At 45.1% G+C, this 18,577-nt stretch overlaps 1 protein-coding gene across 2 annotated transcripts in view; it reads left to right on the top strand.

Annotated features, from left to right (window-relative positions):
- Nucleotides 1–18,577, top strand: part of LOC111979670 (glypican-1-like) — a 175,131-nt gene that overhangs the window by 98,146 nt on the left and 58,408 nt on the right. For both annotated transcript variants that reach the window (XM_024010291.2, XM_024010292.2), the window contains 2 exons: nucleotides 11,203–11,430; nucleotides 11,692–11,855. In XM_024010291.2, coding sequence (XP_023866059.1) covers nucleotides 11,203–11,430; nucleotides 11,692–11,855 — 392 coding nt within the window. The remainder of the gene's footprint in view (nucleotides 1–11,202; nucleotides 11,431–11,691; nucleotides 11,856–18,577) is intronic.

Here is an 18,577-nt window from a genome sequence, read left to right as displayed (position 1 = left end):
TGTGACTTGTGCCCTACTAGTCCCCTCAGCTGGAGTCTCTCCCATCTACATCTGGGTGTGTTTAGCTGGGTGTGGGCCTGTACCATATGACTAAGTGTAGGGTGTTACTGTCCCAACCGGGAAAGGCAGGCAGGCCTTTATAGACCCAGGGACCGTGGAAGCTGTAACTCACAGTTAAGAGTGGGCTAAGAGTATTAACTCACTAAGTTTAGGAGAACTGTACATGTCAAATATTGTGTGTGWGTGTGTGTCTCTGTGTGTTTAACAACCAATAAGCACCTGGCCAAGGACATCATTTGAAAATAAACATGTTAAGAGCTTACGTGTGTGTTTACAGCACACATCCAAACACAAATCGAGAGACATAGGATTCGTCAGGTCAGGACATAGATATCTATTGAATAGATCTGCACTGAAGCCTGAGCTTAGCCAAACCTCTAAATCTTCATAAATGAGGGGTTTATCATATTTTCCCTTTACAACCCTCCATGACTCCTCATATTTTCTACTGGATAAAGCATATTTTCTGCCTAGTCTGATGGGGAAAAAAAGATTGTGGAGACGTGGAGACAAAGGAGTGTGTGTGTGGACTGAGGAGTCGGCACTACCAGCTGCCAGCTGCTAACAGTGGGAAGGAAAGGACGGTAGGGGTCAGCTTCCACTGCCCACTGAAAGAGGTGGAGCTATGGGAGGAAAGATAGGAAGACAAGGAGAGAGAAAGAAAGAGAGAAATAGATTATGAAAGAGTGTGTGTGAGAAAATGAGACTGAGTCAGAGTGACAGTGACTGTGACAGTGAAGGCTATATGACAAACACCGGAAGAATAGATAAGAGTTTGAGAGGAGAGAGCGACAGGGATAAGAGAACGAGGGAGAGAAAGAGAAATAGAGAGAGAGAGAGAGGGAGAGAGAGAGAAAGAGAGAGCGAGGGAAAGGGAAATAGAGAGAAAGAACGAGAAAGAGAAAGGGAGAGAGAGCGAGAGAGAGAGAGAGGTGGAAGGGTAGAGGTCAAAGAGAATGTTAAGTAATGACACCTGAGGTAGAAGTGTTGGATGGCTGGCAGGTGTGCCAGACAGAAGGTGCCATTATCCTGGCAGGTGGTGGAAGGGCTAATGGTGTCATGCCTGCCCACTGGGCACAGACGTCAATTCAACATCTATTCCACATTGGTTTAACTTCAAAATTACGTGGAAACAACGTTGATTCAACCAGTGTGTGACATCTAGACGGCACCGTGTGTGTGTGTGTGTGTGTGTGTGTGTGTGTGTGTGTGTGTGTGGTGTGTGTGTGTGTGTGTGTGTGTGTGTGTGTGTGTGTGTGTGTGTGTGTGTGCGTGTGTGACAGAGAGAGAGTGCGCATGCATGTGAACCTGGCACTCTGAACAGAAGCACTTCACACACACACACACACTCACACTCACACTCACACTCACACTCACACTCACACTCACACTCCCCAGTATCACTAGCCGGTGGGCTATTGCCTTGTGTATGTCAGCCTATTTTTGTCTGCGAGGCAAATACTCCTCATAGACTTTAATTAGATTTGAACACAGAGCTCTGGCTGACGGGCACACTCAGTTCTAGATGACCAAGCAACACAATCTTATTTATTCATTGAATTAGACTTTTTATTTTTTTAATTAACCAGCTGGTCTGTTAAAGGGATAATGCGAGATTCTGTCATTTGTGTGTTTACAGCACATGTCCATCTCCCTATTTATCTCTATGAACACAAATCAAGAGGAAACGATTAGTCAGGCCAGGGTACACATACAGGTAACTGCCAAAATAAAGGAAACATTTGAGTAAATGAGAGATACAAAGTATATTGAAAGCAGGTGCTTCCACACAGATGTGGTTCCTGAGTTAATTAAGCAATTAGCATCCCATCAGGCTTAGGGTCATGTATAAAAATGCCCATTATTTTGGCTACCATGGCTAGAAGAGAGGGAAAAACAGAAGAGAGAGAAAAACATATTATGAAAGAGTGTGTGTGAGAGAATGAGAGAGTCAGAGAGAGACAGTATGGCAAACACCAGAAGAGTAGATAATAGTTTGAGAGAAAGAGAGGGAGAGATTGTCATTCTACTTACCCAGAGTCAGATGAACAAGTGGATAACATTTTGATGTTTGTGCGTGCAGTATGAAGGAAGTTTTGCGAGCCAATGCTACCAGCGTTAGCTCAATGACTTAAAGTCTACTGGTAAGCAGGCATTATGCTAACAACAGTTAGCATTGGGTTGCGAAATTATTGCTAACTTCCACTAACTTCATTCAGAATCTCACAGTATACCTTTAAGTAACGCCATTTCAAACTGAGTTGGCTGGGAGTAAATGTCCCTAAGAATACGTTTTTTTCAAAGTTGTCTGAATAAAAGCAGTATGCTTTCGTCTAATAACATAATTATTATACAGCGTTGGGCTTATACTACCTGAAACCAGAAAGTATCATATCATACTGTATCTTAATCTGTTATGATGTACACTCTTAGAAAAAAGGTTTCCAAAAGGGTTCTTCGGCTGTTCCCAAAGGAGAACCCTTTTGGGTTCCATGCAAAACCCTCTGTAGAAAGGGTTCTACATGTAACCCAAAAGGGTTCTTGAAATATTTATTCTATGGGGACAGCTGAAGAACCCTTTAAGGTTCTAGATGGCACCTTTTTCTCTAAGAGTGTATAAGCAGTTGAATTCCTGCATTAAACCTCATTGAAGTATCTTGGGACCATCAGTAAACATGAGGATTTTCCACATAACATTAAAGCGTTTTCCAATTAGACCCAACATACACCCAGCATGGCGTTCATTTTGTTGCTAACTCTTCCCAATTATAGACCACATATTTGATTCATTCTGAGACTAATTTCCTGTTTTCAGGGTCACCTCTGTTGATGTCAGAAATGCCAAGGACATCTGCTCCATTGTGCCGCCTGATTGGCTCGTGGTCTTGGCATGCAAATCATGTTGGGCGGGAGCCAGAGTTACAGGGTCCTAAACGCCAAACACATTACTCACTGTGAAGAGAGGGTGGAGGGAGAGAGAGAAGGAGGGATGTTGGGAGGAGACAGAGGGAACGATGAAGAGAGATGGAGGAAGAGTAGAGAGAGAGAGGGAAGGGAGCGGGGTGGAAAGAGAAGAGGGAAGGATGGAGAGAGAGAGGGAAACAGAAAGACTGACGGAGAAGAGCGAAGGGGGAGAGAAGGAGAGTGAGCAATGAGGGGTGCAAGAGATGGAGAAATGTTACATTTGGGAGAGGAACAGTGAGAGGGAGAGGAAGGGGACCTACAAGCAACAGGGAGAGGGGAAGGAAAAACAGATGGAAACTGATGGAGAGAATAAATAGTGCATGAGACAGAGAAAAACAGAAAATAGATAAAGAGAGAGAGAAACACACAGCGAGAGAGAGAGAAACACAGAGAGAGAGAGAGCGGTATCGGAGTGCGTGTGTGTCAGAACACAAACACTCTCCATCCATCACAACACTTATCAGCTGTGTGGTTAGTGCCGTTAGCCCGCGGAGCGCCACGGCGCCTTAGGAACCATTTAGACGCCATTAAAAGACCACTATATTAAACAGACACACACACACACGCTGAAAGACACCATTCATCAACTGATGTATGTAGGCTCTCTCTCCCTCTCTCTCTCTGACCACGACATCCTCTCCCAATGTCTGACTATGGCCTTGGGAATCTGGTCCATTGTTTGGGCAATGGACATATACAGCTGGAGGTAGTTGAGACTCATTGAGATGTATGATTTGTCAGATTTTTTTTTGCATTGAAGTATCAATTGTCATTATGGTTTAAATCAAATCTAAATTGTATTTGTCATGTACGTAGTTTACAGCAGGTAAACGTGCGGAGAAAGGTGACGGAGTTGTATGTAACAGAATAGGTTACTGTTGGACTCTTTTTGGCCCTCATCAAAGCCCAGAGTAGATTTGTTGGTTGTGTTTGTTTGTGTATTCTGCATGTGACAGGGAGTGCCAGGAGTGAAGATGGAAAGGCAAGGAGAGAAAGAGAGAGAGGAAAGAGAGGGACAGTCATAGAGGAAAGGCAGAGAACCGTCTGCTGTTGAGTGGACTGGGGCTGGTTCATCCATGAATGGCCAAGATAGCCAGGTCTAAAACAACCACATCAGCACAATGCATCCATTCCAACTCTTCCTCCTTCTCTTCCTCTTCCTCTCCCCTCTCTCCTCGCTGACTCACTCACTCCGTCTCCCTCTCTTTCCTCCTCACTCACTCTCCCTCCCTCCCTCCCTCAGCCAAGGAGCGTTCTGTTAACCCAATCATTCACAACTTGTCAAACTGGACAAATACAATTAGGAGGATCAGATACATTGGCGCCGAAGCAACCACGGTTCACTCCTCCCTCCCTCGTCCTCCTCTAAATCTCTATCTCTGTGTCTCTCCATCTCCCACCTTACCACAAATTAATACACAGGCTATTTGTGTCCAGCACAATACAGAGCTATTACTGTGTGTGTGTGTGTGTGTGTGTGTGTGTGTGTGTGTGTTGCAGTGTGTGGTGTGTGTGTGTGTGGTGTGTGTGTGATGTGTGTGTGTGTGTGTGTGTGTGTGTGTGTGTGTTGTGTGTGTGTTGTGTGTGTGTTTGTGTGTGTGTGTGTGTGTGTGTGTATGTGTGTGTGTGTGTGTCCAACTAATTTATGTGTGTTGGGTGTGTTGGAAAAGAACAGAAGGTGAAGGAGAGGGGTGCAGGCCGTGCCTTCATTAGTGTGTTCTGTATAGAACACAGTGAGGGAGGCTCTAACAACAGATACAACTAGTCTGTCTTTTACCCTGCTCTGACCTGGAAGAACCCAAGAGGATAGCATCCTGACCTCCTTGACTCGAGATTACTCACACGCGCACGCATGCATGCACAGGCACACAAACACACACGCACGTGCACGCACGCACGCACAAAAACACACAAACCTCTCTGGATTCAGCTCCAGTGGTAACAATGTCCATAATGCGTATTCTATACAAATGTTAGAGTGATCAGATCTGGCTGATTTGGGATCAGCCTTTAATAAGCTGGTCCAGATAGGCCACACCAAGCTCTGTTCCTAATATTTTGTACACTCAGTGTTTATGGGGCACTCTGACCCTTTGTGTCATAAACTGATTCAAGATCAGTTGTTTGTAGCCAGAACCACAGTAAGCCCTCTGAGGGAGAAACTGATTCAGGATCAGCATGTAATGAGTATCAGTGGTACAATCCCCACTGAGTCCTCTGTTAGAGACTGGTTCAGGATCAAGGGAATAATGAACAGAGGTGGTACAGGGGTAGACCTAGTAAGCCTCCAGTTGGAGTATTGGCAGTGAGAGGAGGATCAACGTTAACTCCTAAACACAGAGGCACAGAATCCCACAACAATGCCAGGGCTTATCAGAGATAGAGGGGGAGAGAGAGAGAGGGTGGAGCGGAGGTAGGGCAGAGAGAGAGAAGAGAGAGAGAGAGAGGAGTGAGCGAGGTAGGGAGAAGAGAGAGAAGAAGGTGAGCGGAGGTGAGAGAGAAGAAGGTATGGAGAAGAAAAAAGAAACCAACAGCTATTGAGAATACTGAGAACACTGTGTGTGTGTGTGTGTGTGTTGTGTTGTGTGGGTGTGTGGTGTGTGGTGTGTGTGTGTGTGTGTGTGGGTTGTGGTGTGTGTGTGTGTGTGTGTGTGTTGTGTGTGTGGTGTGTACGTGCGTAGCGGCGTGCAGACATGTGTGTGTGTGTACGTGTGTGTGTATGTGCGTGTTTTTGTGGTGTGAGCAAAGTGGCTGGTATTGAGACATGGGTGGGAGTGTATGGATTTCAGCAGGCATGTATGAAGGGGGAATATTTCAAACACAGAAAGGAAATTAGAGAGTCAGAATAAGCCAGAGACATGTCAAGCTGTTCTGCTAGTTAAACTCCATACCATTGCAAATGGAATCATTAATTATTCTCTTCTCGCTGCTGGAAAAAGTCATTAGAACACAGACACCAGGCTTATCACAGGTTCACTGTGTGTATGTGTGTGTATTTGTGTGTGAGAAAGAGAGAGAGATGGTATTTTATTTAACCTTCATTTTGACAGGAATTCATGTTGAGACCAACGTCTCTTTCACAAATGAGCCCTGTAATTCAAATCAAATCAAAGTTTATTAGTCATGTGCGCCGAATACAAGCYCTAACCAACAGTGCCATTTTTAAGTAAAAAATAGGTATTAGGTAAACAATAGATAAGTAAAGARATACTAAATAAAAAGAAAAGAGTAAAATAACAGTGAAAATAACAGTAGTGAGGCTATATACAGGTGGTACCGGTACAGAGTCAATGTGCGGGGATACCGGTTAGTCGGGCTAATTGAGGTAATATGTACATGTAGGTATAGTTAAAGGGACTGTGCATAGATGATAAACAGAGAGTAGCAGCAGCGTAAAAGAGGGTGTTGGTGGAGTGGCGGGACATAATGTAAATAGTCCGGTGGCCATTTGATTAATTCTTCAGCAGTCTTATGGCTTGGGGGTAGAAGCTGTTAAGAAACCTTTTGGACCTAGACTTGTCGCTCCGGTACCGCTTGCCGTGCGGTAGCAGAGAGAACAGTCTACGACTGGGGTTACAAAGATCAAATACGAAATGAAAAACAGGATCATAGAAAACAAACACATTCTTCATCAAAAAGGTCCTCAAATCAGCAGTCTGAATTGGCCTAAAGGTACCAAAACGGATTACGTAGAAGTCTGTGTTATTAATTGCATGTGAAAGATTATTACTAATTTAACATTATGTCTGGGTTATCATGTTAGCATATGCTCAGTATAGAGTAGTCTATAGCCCTAGTGTGCATATCCCCCAGGTCACCCAACCTGAAGCTCTATCACTGGGGATGCTCAGCCCTCAACCCCCACCCAACCTGAAGCTCTATCACTGGGGATGCTCAGCCCTCAACCCCCACTCCACCTGGAGGTCATGGTGCTGATGAGGGGATGGGGATGAGGGGGGAGAGGGGGATGAGGGGAGGTTGGAGGGTTAGATTGTGGTCCCTCTGGGGCCCCTGAGAGACAAAATGGAAGAGCAAGGACATACACACACGTACACACATTTGCACGCACGCACACACACACACGTGTCATGTTATTGATCATCATTAGTCACCAGAGCAGAGAGGGGACTGGCTGCCCTATGGCACAGTAAGAGATTACTAAACACTCACCCTGTTCTAAATCTCTAGGATTTTCAACATACCCATGTACGAATCTTATCTAAAGGATAACAAGCATTATCTGACTGCGATTCACGCTGTTGTACTGTATGTTTAAAAATATGCATGACTATTAACCAAAGCATGAATTTTCCAACTCTTTCCGACTCTATTTTAGACAATTTTAGGCTGGGATTCAATTCGATCATCATTTTTTGGCTATGCACCGTTAAAAGACAATGTTACTGGAGATCGCAAGGCAATGCTGCTGATGTCGGCTCAATGGTAAAATGACCTTTAAATGTCAACCGCGCTACATTGTTTCCTGACCTGTCTTGCAACCCAGCTAAGACAACAGTATAGCCACAGCAGTCTGCTCCTGTCATAGGCTGTCAACCCAGCTCTTAGTCTATTAGTGAAATTAGTATAAATGTGAAAGGATTTATACTTTTACTTTTGATACAATTACATTTAATTTTGATACTTAAGTATCTTTATACTTTTACTCAAGTAGTATTTTCCGGGATGACTTTCACTTTTATTTTAGTCATTTTTTATTAGGGTATCTTTACTTTTACTCAAGTATGACAATTAGGTACTTTTTCCACCACTGCTCACAGAACTGGACCGCCGAGTGCTGAAGCGCGTAGTGAGTAAAAATCACCTGTCCTTAGTTGCAACACTCACTCCCGAGTTCCAAACTGCCTCTAGAAGAAATGTTCGCACAAGGACTGTTCATTGGGAGCTTCAGTGTCGGCTGGAGTGGTGTAAAGCTTGTCTCCATTGGACTCTGGAGCAGTGGAAACGCGTTCTCTGGAGTAAGGAATCACGCTACACCATCTGACAGTCTGACGGATTATTCTGGGTTTGGCGGATGCCAGGAACACGCTACCTGCCCTAATGCATAGTGCCAACTGTAAAGTTTGGTGGAGGAGAAATAATGGTCCAGGGCTGTTTTTCATGGTTCGGGCTAGGCCCGTTAGGTCCAGTGAAGGGAAATCTTAACGCTACAGCATACAATGACATTCTAGATGATTCTGTGCTTCCAACTTTATGGCAACAGTTTGGGGAAGGCCCTTCCTGATTCAGCATGACAATGCCCCCATATACAAAGTGAGGTCCATACGGAAATGGTTTGCCGAGATCGTTGTGGAAGAAATTGACTGGCCTGCACAGAGCCCTGACCTCAATCCCTTCAAACTCCCGAGTAGCGCAGCGGTCTAAGGCACTGCATCTCAGTGCTAGAGGCATCACTACAGACCCTGGTTTGATTCCAGGCTGCATCACAACCGGCCTTGATTGGGAGTACCATAGGGCGGCGCACAATTGGCCCAGCATCGTTAGGGTTTGGCCGGGGTAGGACTTGCCTAGTTAAATAAAAAATAAAACACCTTTGGGATAAATTGGAATGCCGATTGTGAAGCAGGCCTTATCACCCAACATTGGTGCCTGACCTCACTAATGCTCATGGCTGAATGGAATTAAGTCCCTGTAGCAATGTTCCAACATCTAGTGGAAAACCTTCCCAGAAGACTGGAAGATGTTGTAGAAGCAAAGGGGGGACCAACTTCATATTAATACCCATTATTTTGGAATGAGATGTTCGACGAGCAGGTGTCCACATACATTTGGCCATGTAGTGTATGAGTGTGTCTGCCTGCGTCCCTGCCTATGTGCGCTTGCGTGTGTGCACGTAGGCAGTGCATGTGTGTGTGTGTGACAGCAGAACGTCACTCCCGGCTAATCCTAACATGCACAGAGGTCTGGATAAGTCTGTCTGACTGGCATCTGGTCAGGTGGCAGGGGAATGATCTGTCATCCAGTCAGAAACACACCGACCAAGCACTTTGCTCTGCTTGGAAAGGCCTGGAATATAACTGGATGTTTCTGTGTTTGTTTGGCCCTGAGCTTTCAGGTAGTTGCCAGGGATGAAGGTGTTGTTGGCCCTAGGGCTTCTCACTGTGTCCGTGTCTCTGGTTCTGGCTTGCCCTCAGTCACCCAGCTGTCCACTGCGTAGGCCTTTGGTTGAATATTATTCAACCAAAGCAATGCTAATTGCTAACTTAGCCATAAGATACACATTAGTTGCTTATATATAATCTCTTGTGGACAGACTACGTAAACATAAATGGTACCGTAGATCTGTCATGATACAATGGGATAAGTGAAATAGTGAGCAGCATTAGTTCCGGTGCTTGGGTTTTTCGTCACTGGTTATTTGGACAAATCACGATTTCATAGGTGTTAGCATCTTTCGTATTTCCTGTTCCGATCCTCCTTCTTTCTTTTTTCTTAAATAATCTCAGTTAACCCAGAACTAAAATCTTGTGTAATTAGTCAGGTGCTCGATTAAAGGGGGTAAGAACTTTCTGATTTAGCATCGGTTTCAATTCTCCTCATTAGGAAATGCGACTGAAAACGAGATTTGGGTCATGGAGGCGTGCTTTATGTGGGTGTCTGTTGTGTGTGTGTTCGAACTGGGAAGCATTTGTACTTTCACTCGGCCAAAACAGTACACAGTTACAGTCACTCACCCTTCTAAATAACTTGAAACCATCTAACCAGGTATTTGTGTCTGGAAGTAGCCTAGACTAACTAGCATGCAAGCCAACTTATTTAGTCAATTAGCTTTAGCCGGCTGGTGTGTGACCGTGGCAAAGTTGGTTTGACATTGGAAAGCGTATCTCTGGGCTCGTTAGGGACCGTCAATAAATTATAACATTTACATGGGACAATATTCTGATGTTGCACATCTTTTAGTTTACTCATCAAATGCTTAAAATATTTGGTTAGAGTTTTACAATTTGGAGCTATTGACATTTAAAGATATTGTCCCATGTACATTGTGTAATTTACTGATGGTCCCTAATTAAACACTTAGTCTCCCAGTTGGTCCTAGACTGAAACTTCACCATAACAACGTCCATTATCAGTAAAGGCTTTCTGTGATAACCTACTTTCATTAAACAGTCGCTTCCTTTGCCTCTAGTCATTATTTCTGGTAAYGTTGGCTTTAACTAGGAGTCTTTCTTTCTGTAATGTTTCACAATCAGTCCCCAGCAACACAGCAGATATTCCTRTCTTATTCCCCTCCTGTCTGATAAGAATTTGATGGTTCGTTATTATAATGTTTCAATTCATTTGTTTTAGAATAGTGACATCATCAGACAAGGCACTGCTTAGATAATGCAGTGCGGTTAGGTCAGTGTGAGCTTTAACATTATATTACGTAACATATTCAACACTGTTGGATCGTCTTCAGGGAGTGTGTCTGCGTGTGTGGGTGTACTGGATGTGGAGAATGTTTGCTGGGTGTATGTGTGTGGTTGAGTGTGTTCAAAAATCCATTTGTGTGTGTGTGTGTGTGTGTGTGTGTGTGTGGTGTTGTGTGTGTGTGTGTGTGTGTGTGTGTGTGTGTGTGTGTGTGTGTGTGTGTGTGTGTGTGTGTGTGTGTGTGTGTGTGTGTGTGTGTGTGTGTGTGTGTGTGTGTGTGTGTGTGTGTGTGTGTGTGTGTGTGTGTGTGTGTGTGTGTGCTGTGTGTGTGTGTGTGTGAGAAGAGAGAGAGAGAGAGATGCTGAGCTAAGGGAGTTCTCATAGAGGCTCAGTGATTCCTCTCCCCATCTGGGGTGCATGGCGGGCAGGAAGGAGATAAGAACGTCTTCAATGAAAACACTGCACACACACACATTAAAGACGACGCAGTGAAAATGTATTCTTAAACAGTGCAGCCCAGCCTGTTTTTGTGAGGGTTTGAGTGTGTGTGTCTGCACAATGTAAGTGTATGTTAGAGAATCTCTATCCCACTCAGTGCGTTTTATGTGGATGGCAACATTATCTTCCACTGCACATCCTATCCTGCCTCAGAATACATTTAAACACTTCCTCTCTGGGTTCACCTCTGTGGCACATTTCATATGCAGTACAAAGCGATGAGACAGAGCCCCAGAAAAAAACATAGAGTTTACCTAAATTCAACTGTTTAACACTGTTAAACATGTCCTGTTTCCTGTCTCATTCCAGGTTACCTCCTGGAGCTCCTGAACCGTTCCGAGGATGTCCTGCAGCAGTCGTATCCCCCGGCGCTGGGTTCCCTGTACACCCAGAACACCCGCGTGTTCTCTGACCTGTACACAGAGCTGAGACGGTACTACCGTGGTTCCAACGTTAACATAGAGGATGCGCTCAACGAGTTCTGGGCCCGCCTGCTGGAGAGGATGTTCAAGGGAGCCAATGGACGGTATCTCATAGGTACGTAAACATTACACATTGAACTTAAATATATTCTTTGAAATGTTCAACTTTTAAAATCTCAATTGAAAATAAATGCTGCTTTTTCCAAACTCTTGCATTGAAATTGAATTCACCCCAACCCTGGTAAATATTTTCATGAATTTCATCTTGTATGATTTCAACTTTTATTCTTAACTATGTGAGGCCGTTATATTGCTTTAGCTATCACTTGTGTATTGTATGAAGAGTGTTTTACTAATAAAGTTATTATGATTGCAGGCGATGACTACCTGGAGTGTGTGTCCAAGCAGTCGGAGACGCTGCGACCCTTTGGTGACACCCCCCGAGACCTCAAGTTGAAAGTGACACGTACATTTGTGGCGGCACGCTCCTTTGTCCAGGGACTGGTGATCAGCGGGGAGGTGGTTCGCAAGGTGTCACAGGTAAGACTGACCCATCCTTCTCCGTCTGTCTTTGTCACTGTTGTTAATCTCCTTGCTCTACTCATTTTTCTCTCTCTCTTCCCCTCTCTCTCTCTCTTCTATTTATTTTCTCATCATGTCGATCAAACCTGCAGTACATCAATCTGGCACTTCGACCACGATGAAACTTTAAAACGTATTTGGAGCTTTGAGATACAAGCATTCTATCAAACTAATGTTACCGCATGACAGAAGAATCCCTGGTGCCTCTTTTTCTAATGTAAGCAGCTAAATGGATGGCTGAACTGTTCCACGGATCCTACAACATCCAGCATTTATTTTTGTCTTGTCATGTCATGTTGTCTCTGGCTCCAGACAGTTCTTTATAGCGTTGTGTGTCACACTGTGTACAGTAGTCCTCCAGCGGCTCTATACTTCTTCTCTAGAACAGTGTGTGGTCAACACTGGGCCAAATAACAGCATATTAACAGTGCTGGGCATCTCATTGCAGGCCAATCAATCTCTAATGGAGTAACAGAGGAACAGAAGAGGGAGAAATCTAGGACCATAACACCAGGTTGTTTACACATACAGTGTGTACAGGAGAGGGACAGAGTGACCCACAGCTCTGGGCAATGTTAATAGAGTGACCTGAGGGATAGAAAGGGAAGGAGAGGAGAGCGGAAAGGTGAGGATAGTGGAGGAGGAGAGGAGAGTGGAGGAATGGAGGAGAGAGATGAGGAAGAAAAGAGGAGATAAGGAGGACTGAAGTGGAGAGAGGAAGGTATAAGAGGGTAAATGGATCAATTGAGGAGAGAGATAAAGAGGAAGAAGAGAGGAGATAAGGAGGAATGGAGTGGAGAGAGGAGAGGAAGGTATAAGAGGGTATATGGAGGAATTGAGGAGAGAGGGGAGATGTATGCCTCATGTGGCGTCTGGAGTCTGATTGGACCAGCCAGGGGGGCAGAGGGCTGAGTGGAATGCCAGAAGGCATGCTGGGATATGGGTACCCTCTCTCCCTCCCTGCCTTCTCCCTGTAGTTCTAATCAGACTGTAATAGGGATTGTGGTGGATTGTGCTGTTAGGAGAAAGTGAAATGAGCGAGAAAGAGAGACAGAGAGGGAAAGTACAGTAGAGGGTTTGGGTGAGAGAGGGAGAGAGAGAGACAGAGAGGGAAAGTACAGTAGAGGGTTTGGGTGAGAGAGAGAGAGAGAGAAAGAGAGACAGAGAGGGAAAGTACAGTAGAGGGATTGGGTGAGAGAGGGAGAGAGAGAGAGACAGAGTGGAAGTGAGAGAAAGGAGTGAGTGGAAGGGACACTCATGTACACACATGTTGACCTTGGCTGTGACAAGAGATCACTGTGAGATGTACACCTACACCTCGCCCCACCCCTGCCAATCAAATCATACTGTACCACATAAAGTAGACTCACGACAGCTCTATCATTTGTGTGTGTGCATATGTGAATGTGCCCAAGAGTACACCCTGACCTCATTGAGAATGGCAGTGGCTGCCAGCGCCCTCGCATTAGTGCAGGGATGACATTTTGTAATTTTGTAAAAGCCGCACTAATTACTTACACATTTTCCCCAGCCGACCTCATTTAATGAACATATCGCTCAATGTCCTTCAGCAGCAGCAAAACGGATACAGTCAGGAAATATGGATCAGATCAAGTAGCTCTGGGGAGACAAGGGAGGAGGGGGGGGAGGGAGGAGAGGGGATAGAAGGGAAGAGAACGGAAGGGAAGAGAAGGGAGGAGAGGGAGGAGAAGGGAAAGGGAGGAGAAGGAAGAGAAGGGAAGGGAAGGAGAAGGAAGAAAGGAGAGGAGAAGGGAAGAGGAGAGGGGAAAGGGGAACAAGGGAGAAGTAGGAAGACAAGGGAGTATGGGGAAGATAAAGAAAGGGAGGAGAATGGAGGGGAAGGTAGAAGGGAGGGGAGGGAGAGAAGGGAGGAGGCAGGAGGAGAAGGGAGGTGAAGGGAGGAGAATGTAGGAGAAGGGAGGAGAGGGAGGAGAAAGGAGATAAGGGAGGAGAAGGGAGACAAGGGAAGGGAGGGGCGGGACGGGAGGAGAAGGGGCGGAATAGGTAGGAGACAGGGAGGACAAGGGAGACAAGGGAGGGGAAGGGAGAGAAGGAGGAGAAGGGAAGGGAGAAGAAGGGAGGAGGAGGTAGAAGAGGAGAGGAAGGAGGAGGAAGGGAGACAGGGAGGAGAAGGGAGACAAGGGGAGTAGAATGGAGACAAGGGAGGAGCGGAAGGGAGGGAGACAGGAAGGGAAGGTAGAAGGGAGGGGAAGGGAGATAAGGGAGGGAAGGGAGACACGGGAGGAGAGGGAGACAAGAGAGGAGAAGGGAAGAGAAGGAAGGTAGGAGAAGGGAGGGGAAGGGAGAAAAGGGAATGGAGGAGACGGGAGGGGTAGGTAAAAGGGAGAGAAGGGAGAGATGTGAGGGAAGGGAGGAGAAGGGAGAACGGAAGGAGAAGGAAAGCGAAGGGAAGAAGAATGGATGGGAAGGTGAAAGGGAGGAGAATGGAGGAGAATGGAGGAGAAATGAGACAGGGAGGAGAGGGAGACAAGGGAGGGGGGAGGGGAGAAGAAGGGAGGAGAAGGGAGGGAGATAAGGAAGATAAGGGAGTAGAAGGGAGATAAGGGAGGAGAAGGGAGGGAGATAAGGAAGATAAGGGAGTAGAAGGGAGACAAGGGAGGAGTGGGAGAGAAGGGAATAGAGGAGAAGGGAGGGAAAGAGAATGGAGGGGAAGGGAGGAGAAAGGGGAGGGGAAGGTAAAGGGAGGAGAAGGGAGACAAGGGAAGAAGGGAGGAGCGGGTAGAAGGAAGGAGAAGGGAGATGGGAAGGGAAGACAGGGAGGGAAGGGAGACAAGGGAGGAGGAGAGAGACAAGGGAGGAGAAGGGAGATGGGAAAGAGAAAGGAAGAGAAGGGAGAGAGGATAAGGGAAGGGAAGGGAGAGGAGGGAGAAGAAGGGAGGAGGTGGGAGGGGAGAAGGACAAGGGAGGAGAAGGGAAGGGAGGAGAAGGGAAGAGAACGGAAGGTAGGATAAGGGATAGAAGGGGATAGAAGAAGGGAGGAGGTGGGAGGGGGAGAGAGACAAGGGAGGAGAATGTAGACATCGGAGGAGAAGGGAGACAAGGTGGGAGAAGGGTACAGAAGGGAATGGAGAAGAAGGGAGGGGAATGGAGAGAAGGGAGGAGAAGGAGAAGGGAGGATAAGTGAGAGAGGGAGGAGAAGGGAGAGAAGGGAGGAGAAGGGAGAGAAAGCGAGACAAGGGAGGAGAGGGTAGGGAAGGTAGGAGAAGGGAGGGATAGGGAGGGAGGAGAGGGGAAGGAGGGAGAAGGGGGGAGGTAGAAGGTAGGGGAAGGTAGGAGAAAGGAGGAGAAGGGAGGATAAGGGAGGGGAAGGTTGAAGGGAGGGGAAGGGAGAGAGAGGGAGGTAGGGGAGGAGAAAGGAGGGAAATAAGTGGTGTGTGTGTGAGATAGCTAGCAACTGCTTATCAGCATGGCACCGCACAGGCTGGCAGTGCTCTGCAGTCCTGTAAGCCAATCTGGCTGGTCTGGAGGGCAGACCCAGAGGGCATACGTCATGAATGGAAATGCCAGCTAACCGTGTCAACCCATGCTAATACTCCTCCTTGTTCCCCTTCTACAGTATGCCTGCGGCTAGGCTATGCTAACTATTGCCATGCTAATGCCTGGCTTTATTCCCTTACGTCCATGCTAATTCTAATGTGTGTTCCCCTGTCACAGAAGTCTATGCCTGTGGTTAGGCTAGCTAGGCTACGCTAACTGTATCCTTGCTAATGATTTGCCTTATGCTCACGGCTACACTTGGCTTTGCTACCTTTGGTATTGGTAATTCTAGGTTTTATTCCCTTATGCTTGCAGCTACACTACGCTATGCTACGCTGTGTGTGCTTAATTGAGTCATCCCAAGGTCCTTCTGTGTGCTGCATGTCTTGTCTCCTCTACAGGGACACACAGAGAGACTGAGGCCGGGATAGATGCATCACGCTAACATTCTAACGTCACATCAGCACAATACTGTTAACCCTTACCTCCTTGCCTTACAGAGAGACCATTTCTGTGGTGTACACATTGTTAGTGTACTTTCACTCATGGCTAATAGAAAATGTGGGTACTAATAGTTGATATTAACCCTTTGATTTCCTTTTTTCATAAAGGATAGTGTGAACAGTATTTTTCTCTTTTGTGACAATATCAATCTTTCCCCAGAGAGTAAGGGAAAATATCTCATTGGTGCGCTGATTTGAACACTCCCCTTGCCCTGTGCGTGACATGGGACATTTTTCACCAGTTCACCAATATTGACCCCCTACAGAAGAGCAGATATTTCTCAGTAGTAGTGATCTGATTTTAACCTTACTCTTGTGTGGAGGGGGCCATTTCTCATGGGTGCGCTGATATTAACAATCCCCACAGCCAGGGGGGACATTTTTCAGAGGCGCACTGACATTAACTGCTATAGCAGGAGCTGATTGCCTGAGCCCCTGGCTGTGCTTTATGGTGCCGTTTCCATTCCAAAAGCTTCAATCTGGCAACAACGCCTTTTTACCGCCCAGCTCCACACACTCCTGCCTGCAGATGTGTGTGGAGTGTGTGTGTGTGTGTGTGTGTGTGTGTGTGTGTGTGTGTGTGTGTGTGTGTGTGTGTGTGTGTGAGCCTCAAAGTAGAGGTCTGTGCAGTCCGATTTCTTCATCCCACCCGCAGCTACTGTTCCCGCAACCAACCCTAAGAAATTGGTTAAATGACCAGAGATTCTCACGTGGCTCGTTATATTAGGCTAGCGGTATTACTGGGATATATCAGCCAATAGGCTTGACATAGTTTGTAGAGTTGGAGAGAGAGCAGACATTTGCAATTTCTCTTGAGCTACATTTTGCATATACCCTACCCTTTAGGAGTGGGATGATTTACAGACAGAAACAAATATGGGTGATCAATATTTATTTCTAGGCAATGTAGTAAACTATAGCTTAATCATATATAGGAAGGGAATTTCCTTGGAAAGATAACTGCCCTTCACAAACACATGCATAGGCTATAGCCTACTCTATTTAATTGAGACCACACATGCACCTGATCTCGCATGCCCAGAGAGGTATGGCTACTGAACTTGAAGCAGCAAGAATGATGAGAGAGGACACTTGCACTTTGTCTTGAGCTACGCTTTGCTTATAGGATATAGCCTATCTTTTAGGAGTGGGACGAATTGCCGGCAGAACTTGAATGTGTGTTTTTCTGGGTCTGGGGATCAGTAGCTTAAGTCACAGGTGGGCGGTTGTATACTGAGTACAGAGAGCATGAATACAAATGCAAAAAAGTATGAATACAAATTCAAATGTTGGGAGAGATAAGTAAGAGGGGGTGAAGAGAGTGATAAAACAAATGAAATGAACAAGAGATAGAGATGAACAATTCCAGAGAAATATGAACCAGAGAGAGAGATTTGAATTCCATGAAAGTGGGGGACAGATAGGGCACATATAGCGTCAGGGATATAGGATTAGGAACAGGACTAGGATATATGACTAGAAATATGACTAGGATATAGGACTAGGATATAGAACTAGTAATAGGACTAGTAATATGACTAGTAATAGGACCAGGATATAGGACTATGATATAGAACTAGTAATAGGACTAGTAATAGGACTAGGATATTGGACTATTAATATGACTAGGCTATAGAACTAGTAATAGGACTAGGATAGAGGACTAGGATATAGGATGAGTAATAGGACTAGGATATAGGACTGGTAATAGGACTAGTAATAGGACTAGGATATATGACTAGTAATGGGACTAGGATATAGGACTAGTAATGGGACTAGGATATAGGACTAGTAATGGGACTAGGAAATAGGACTAGTAATATGACTAGTAATAGGACTAGGATATAGGACTCGGATATAGGTCTAGGATATAGGACTAGGAAACAGGACTTGTAATAGGACTAGGATATAGGACTAGGATATAGGACTAGGAAATAGGACTAGTAATAGGACTAGTAATAGAACTAGGATATAGGACTAGGATATTGGACTATTAATATGACTAGGATATAGGACTAGGATATAGGACTAGTACATCAGAACTAGTATATGACTAATAATATAGACTAGGATATAGGACGATGAGTATAGGATAGGATATGGAACTAGGATATAGGATGAGTAATAGGACTAGAAATATGACTAGGATATAGGACTAGTAATAAGACTAGTAATACGACTAGGACATAGGACTAGTAAAATGACTAGAAATAGGACTAGGATATATTGACTAGGATATATGACTAGGATATAGGACTAGGATATAGGACTAGGATATTGGACTATTAATATGACTAGGATATAGGACTAGGATATAGGAGTAGTAATATAACTAGTATATGACTAGTAATATAGGACTAGTAATAGGACTAGGACATATGACTAGGATATAGAATAAGTAATAGGACTAGAAATATGACTAGGATATAGGACTAGCAATAAAACTAGTAATATGACTAGGACATAGGACTAGTAATATGACTAGAAATAGGACTAGGATATAAGACTAGGATATAGGACAAGTAATATGATTAGTAATAGGACTAGGATATAGGACTAGTAATAGGACTAGTAATAGAACTAGGATATAGAACTAGGATATTGGACTATTATTATGACTAGGATATAGGACTAGGATATAGGACTAGTATATGACTA

The sequence above is a fragment of the Salvelinus sp. IW2-2015 genome, linkage group LG19 (genome assembly GCF_002910315.2).
Source record: "Salvelinus sp. IW2-2015 linkage group LG19, ASM291031v2, whole genome shotgun sequence".
In the NCBI taxonomy this organism is placed as follows: domain Eukaryota; kingdom Metazoa; phylum Chordata; class Actinopteri; order Salmoniformes; family Salmonidae; genus Salvelinus; species Salvelinus sp. IW2-2015.
The sequence above is the reverse complement of the archived record's forward strand: the minus strand, read 5'-3'. Positions and strand labels throughout refer to the sequence as shown.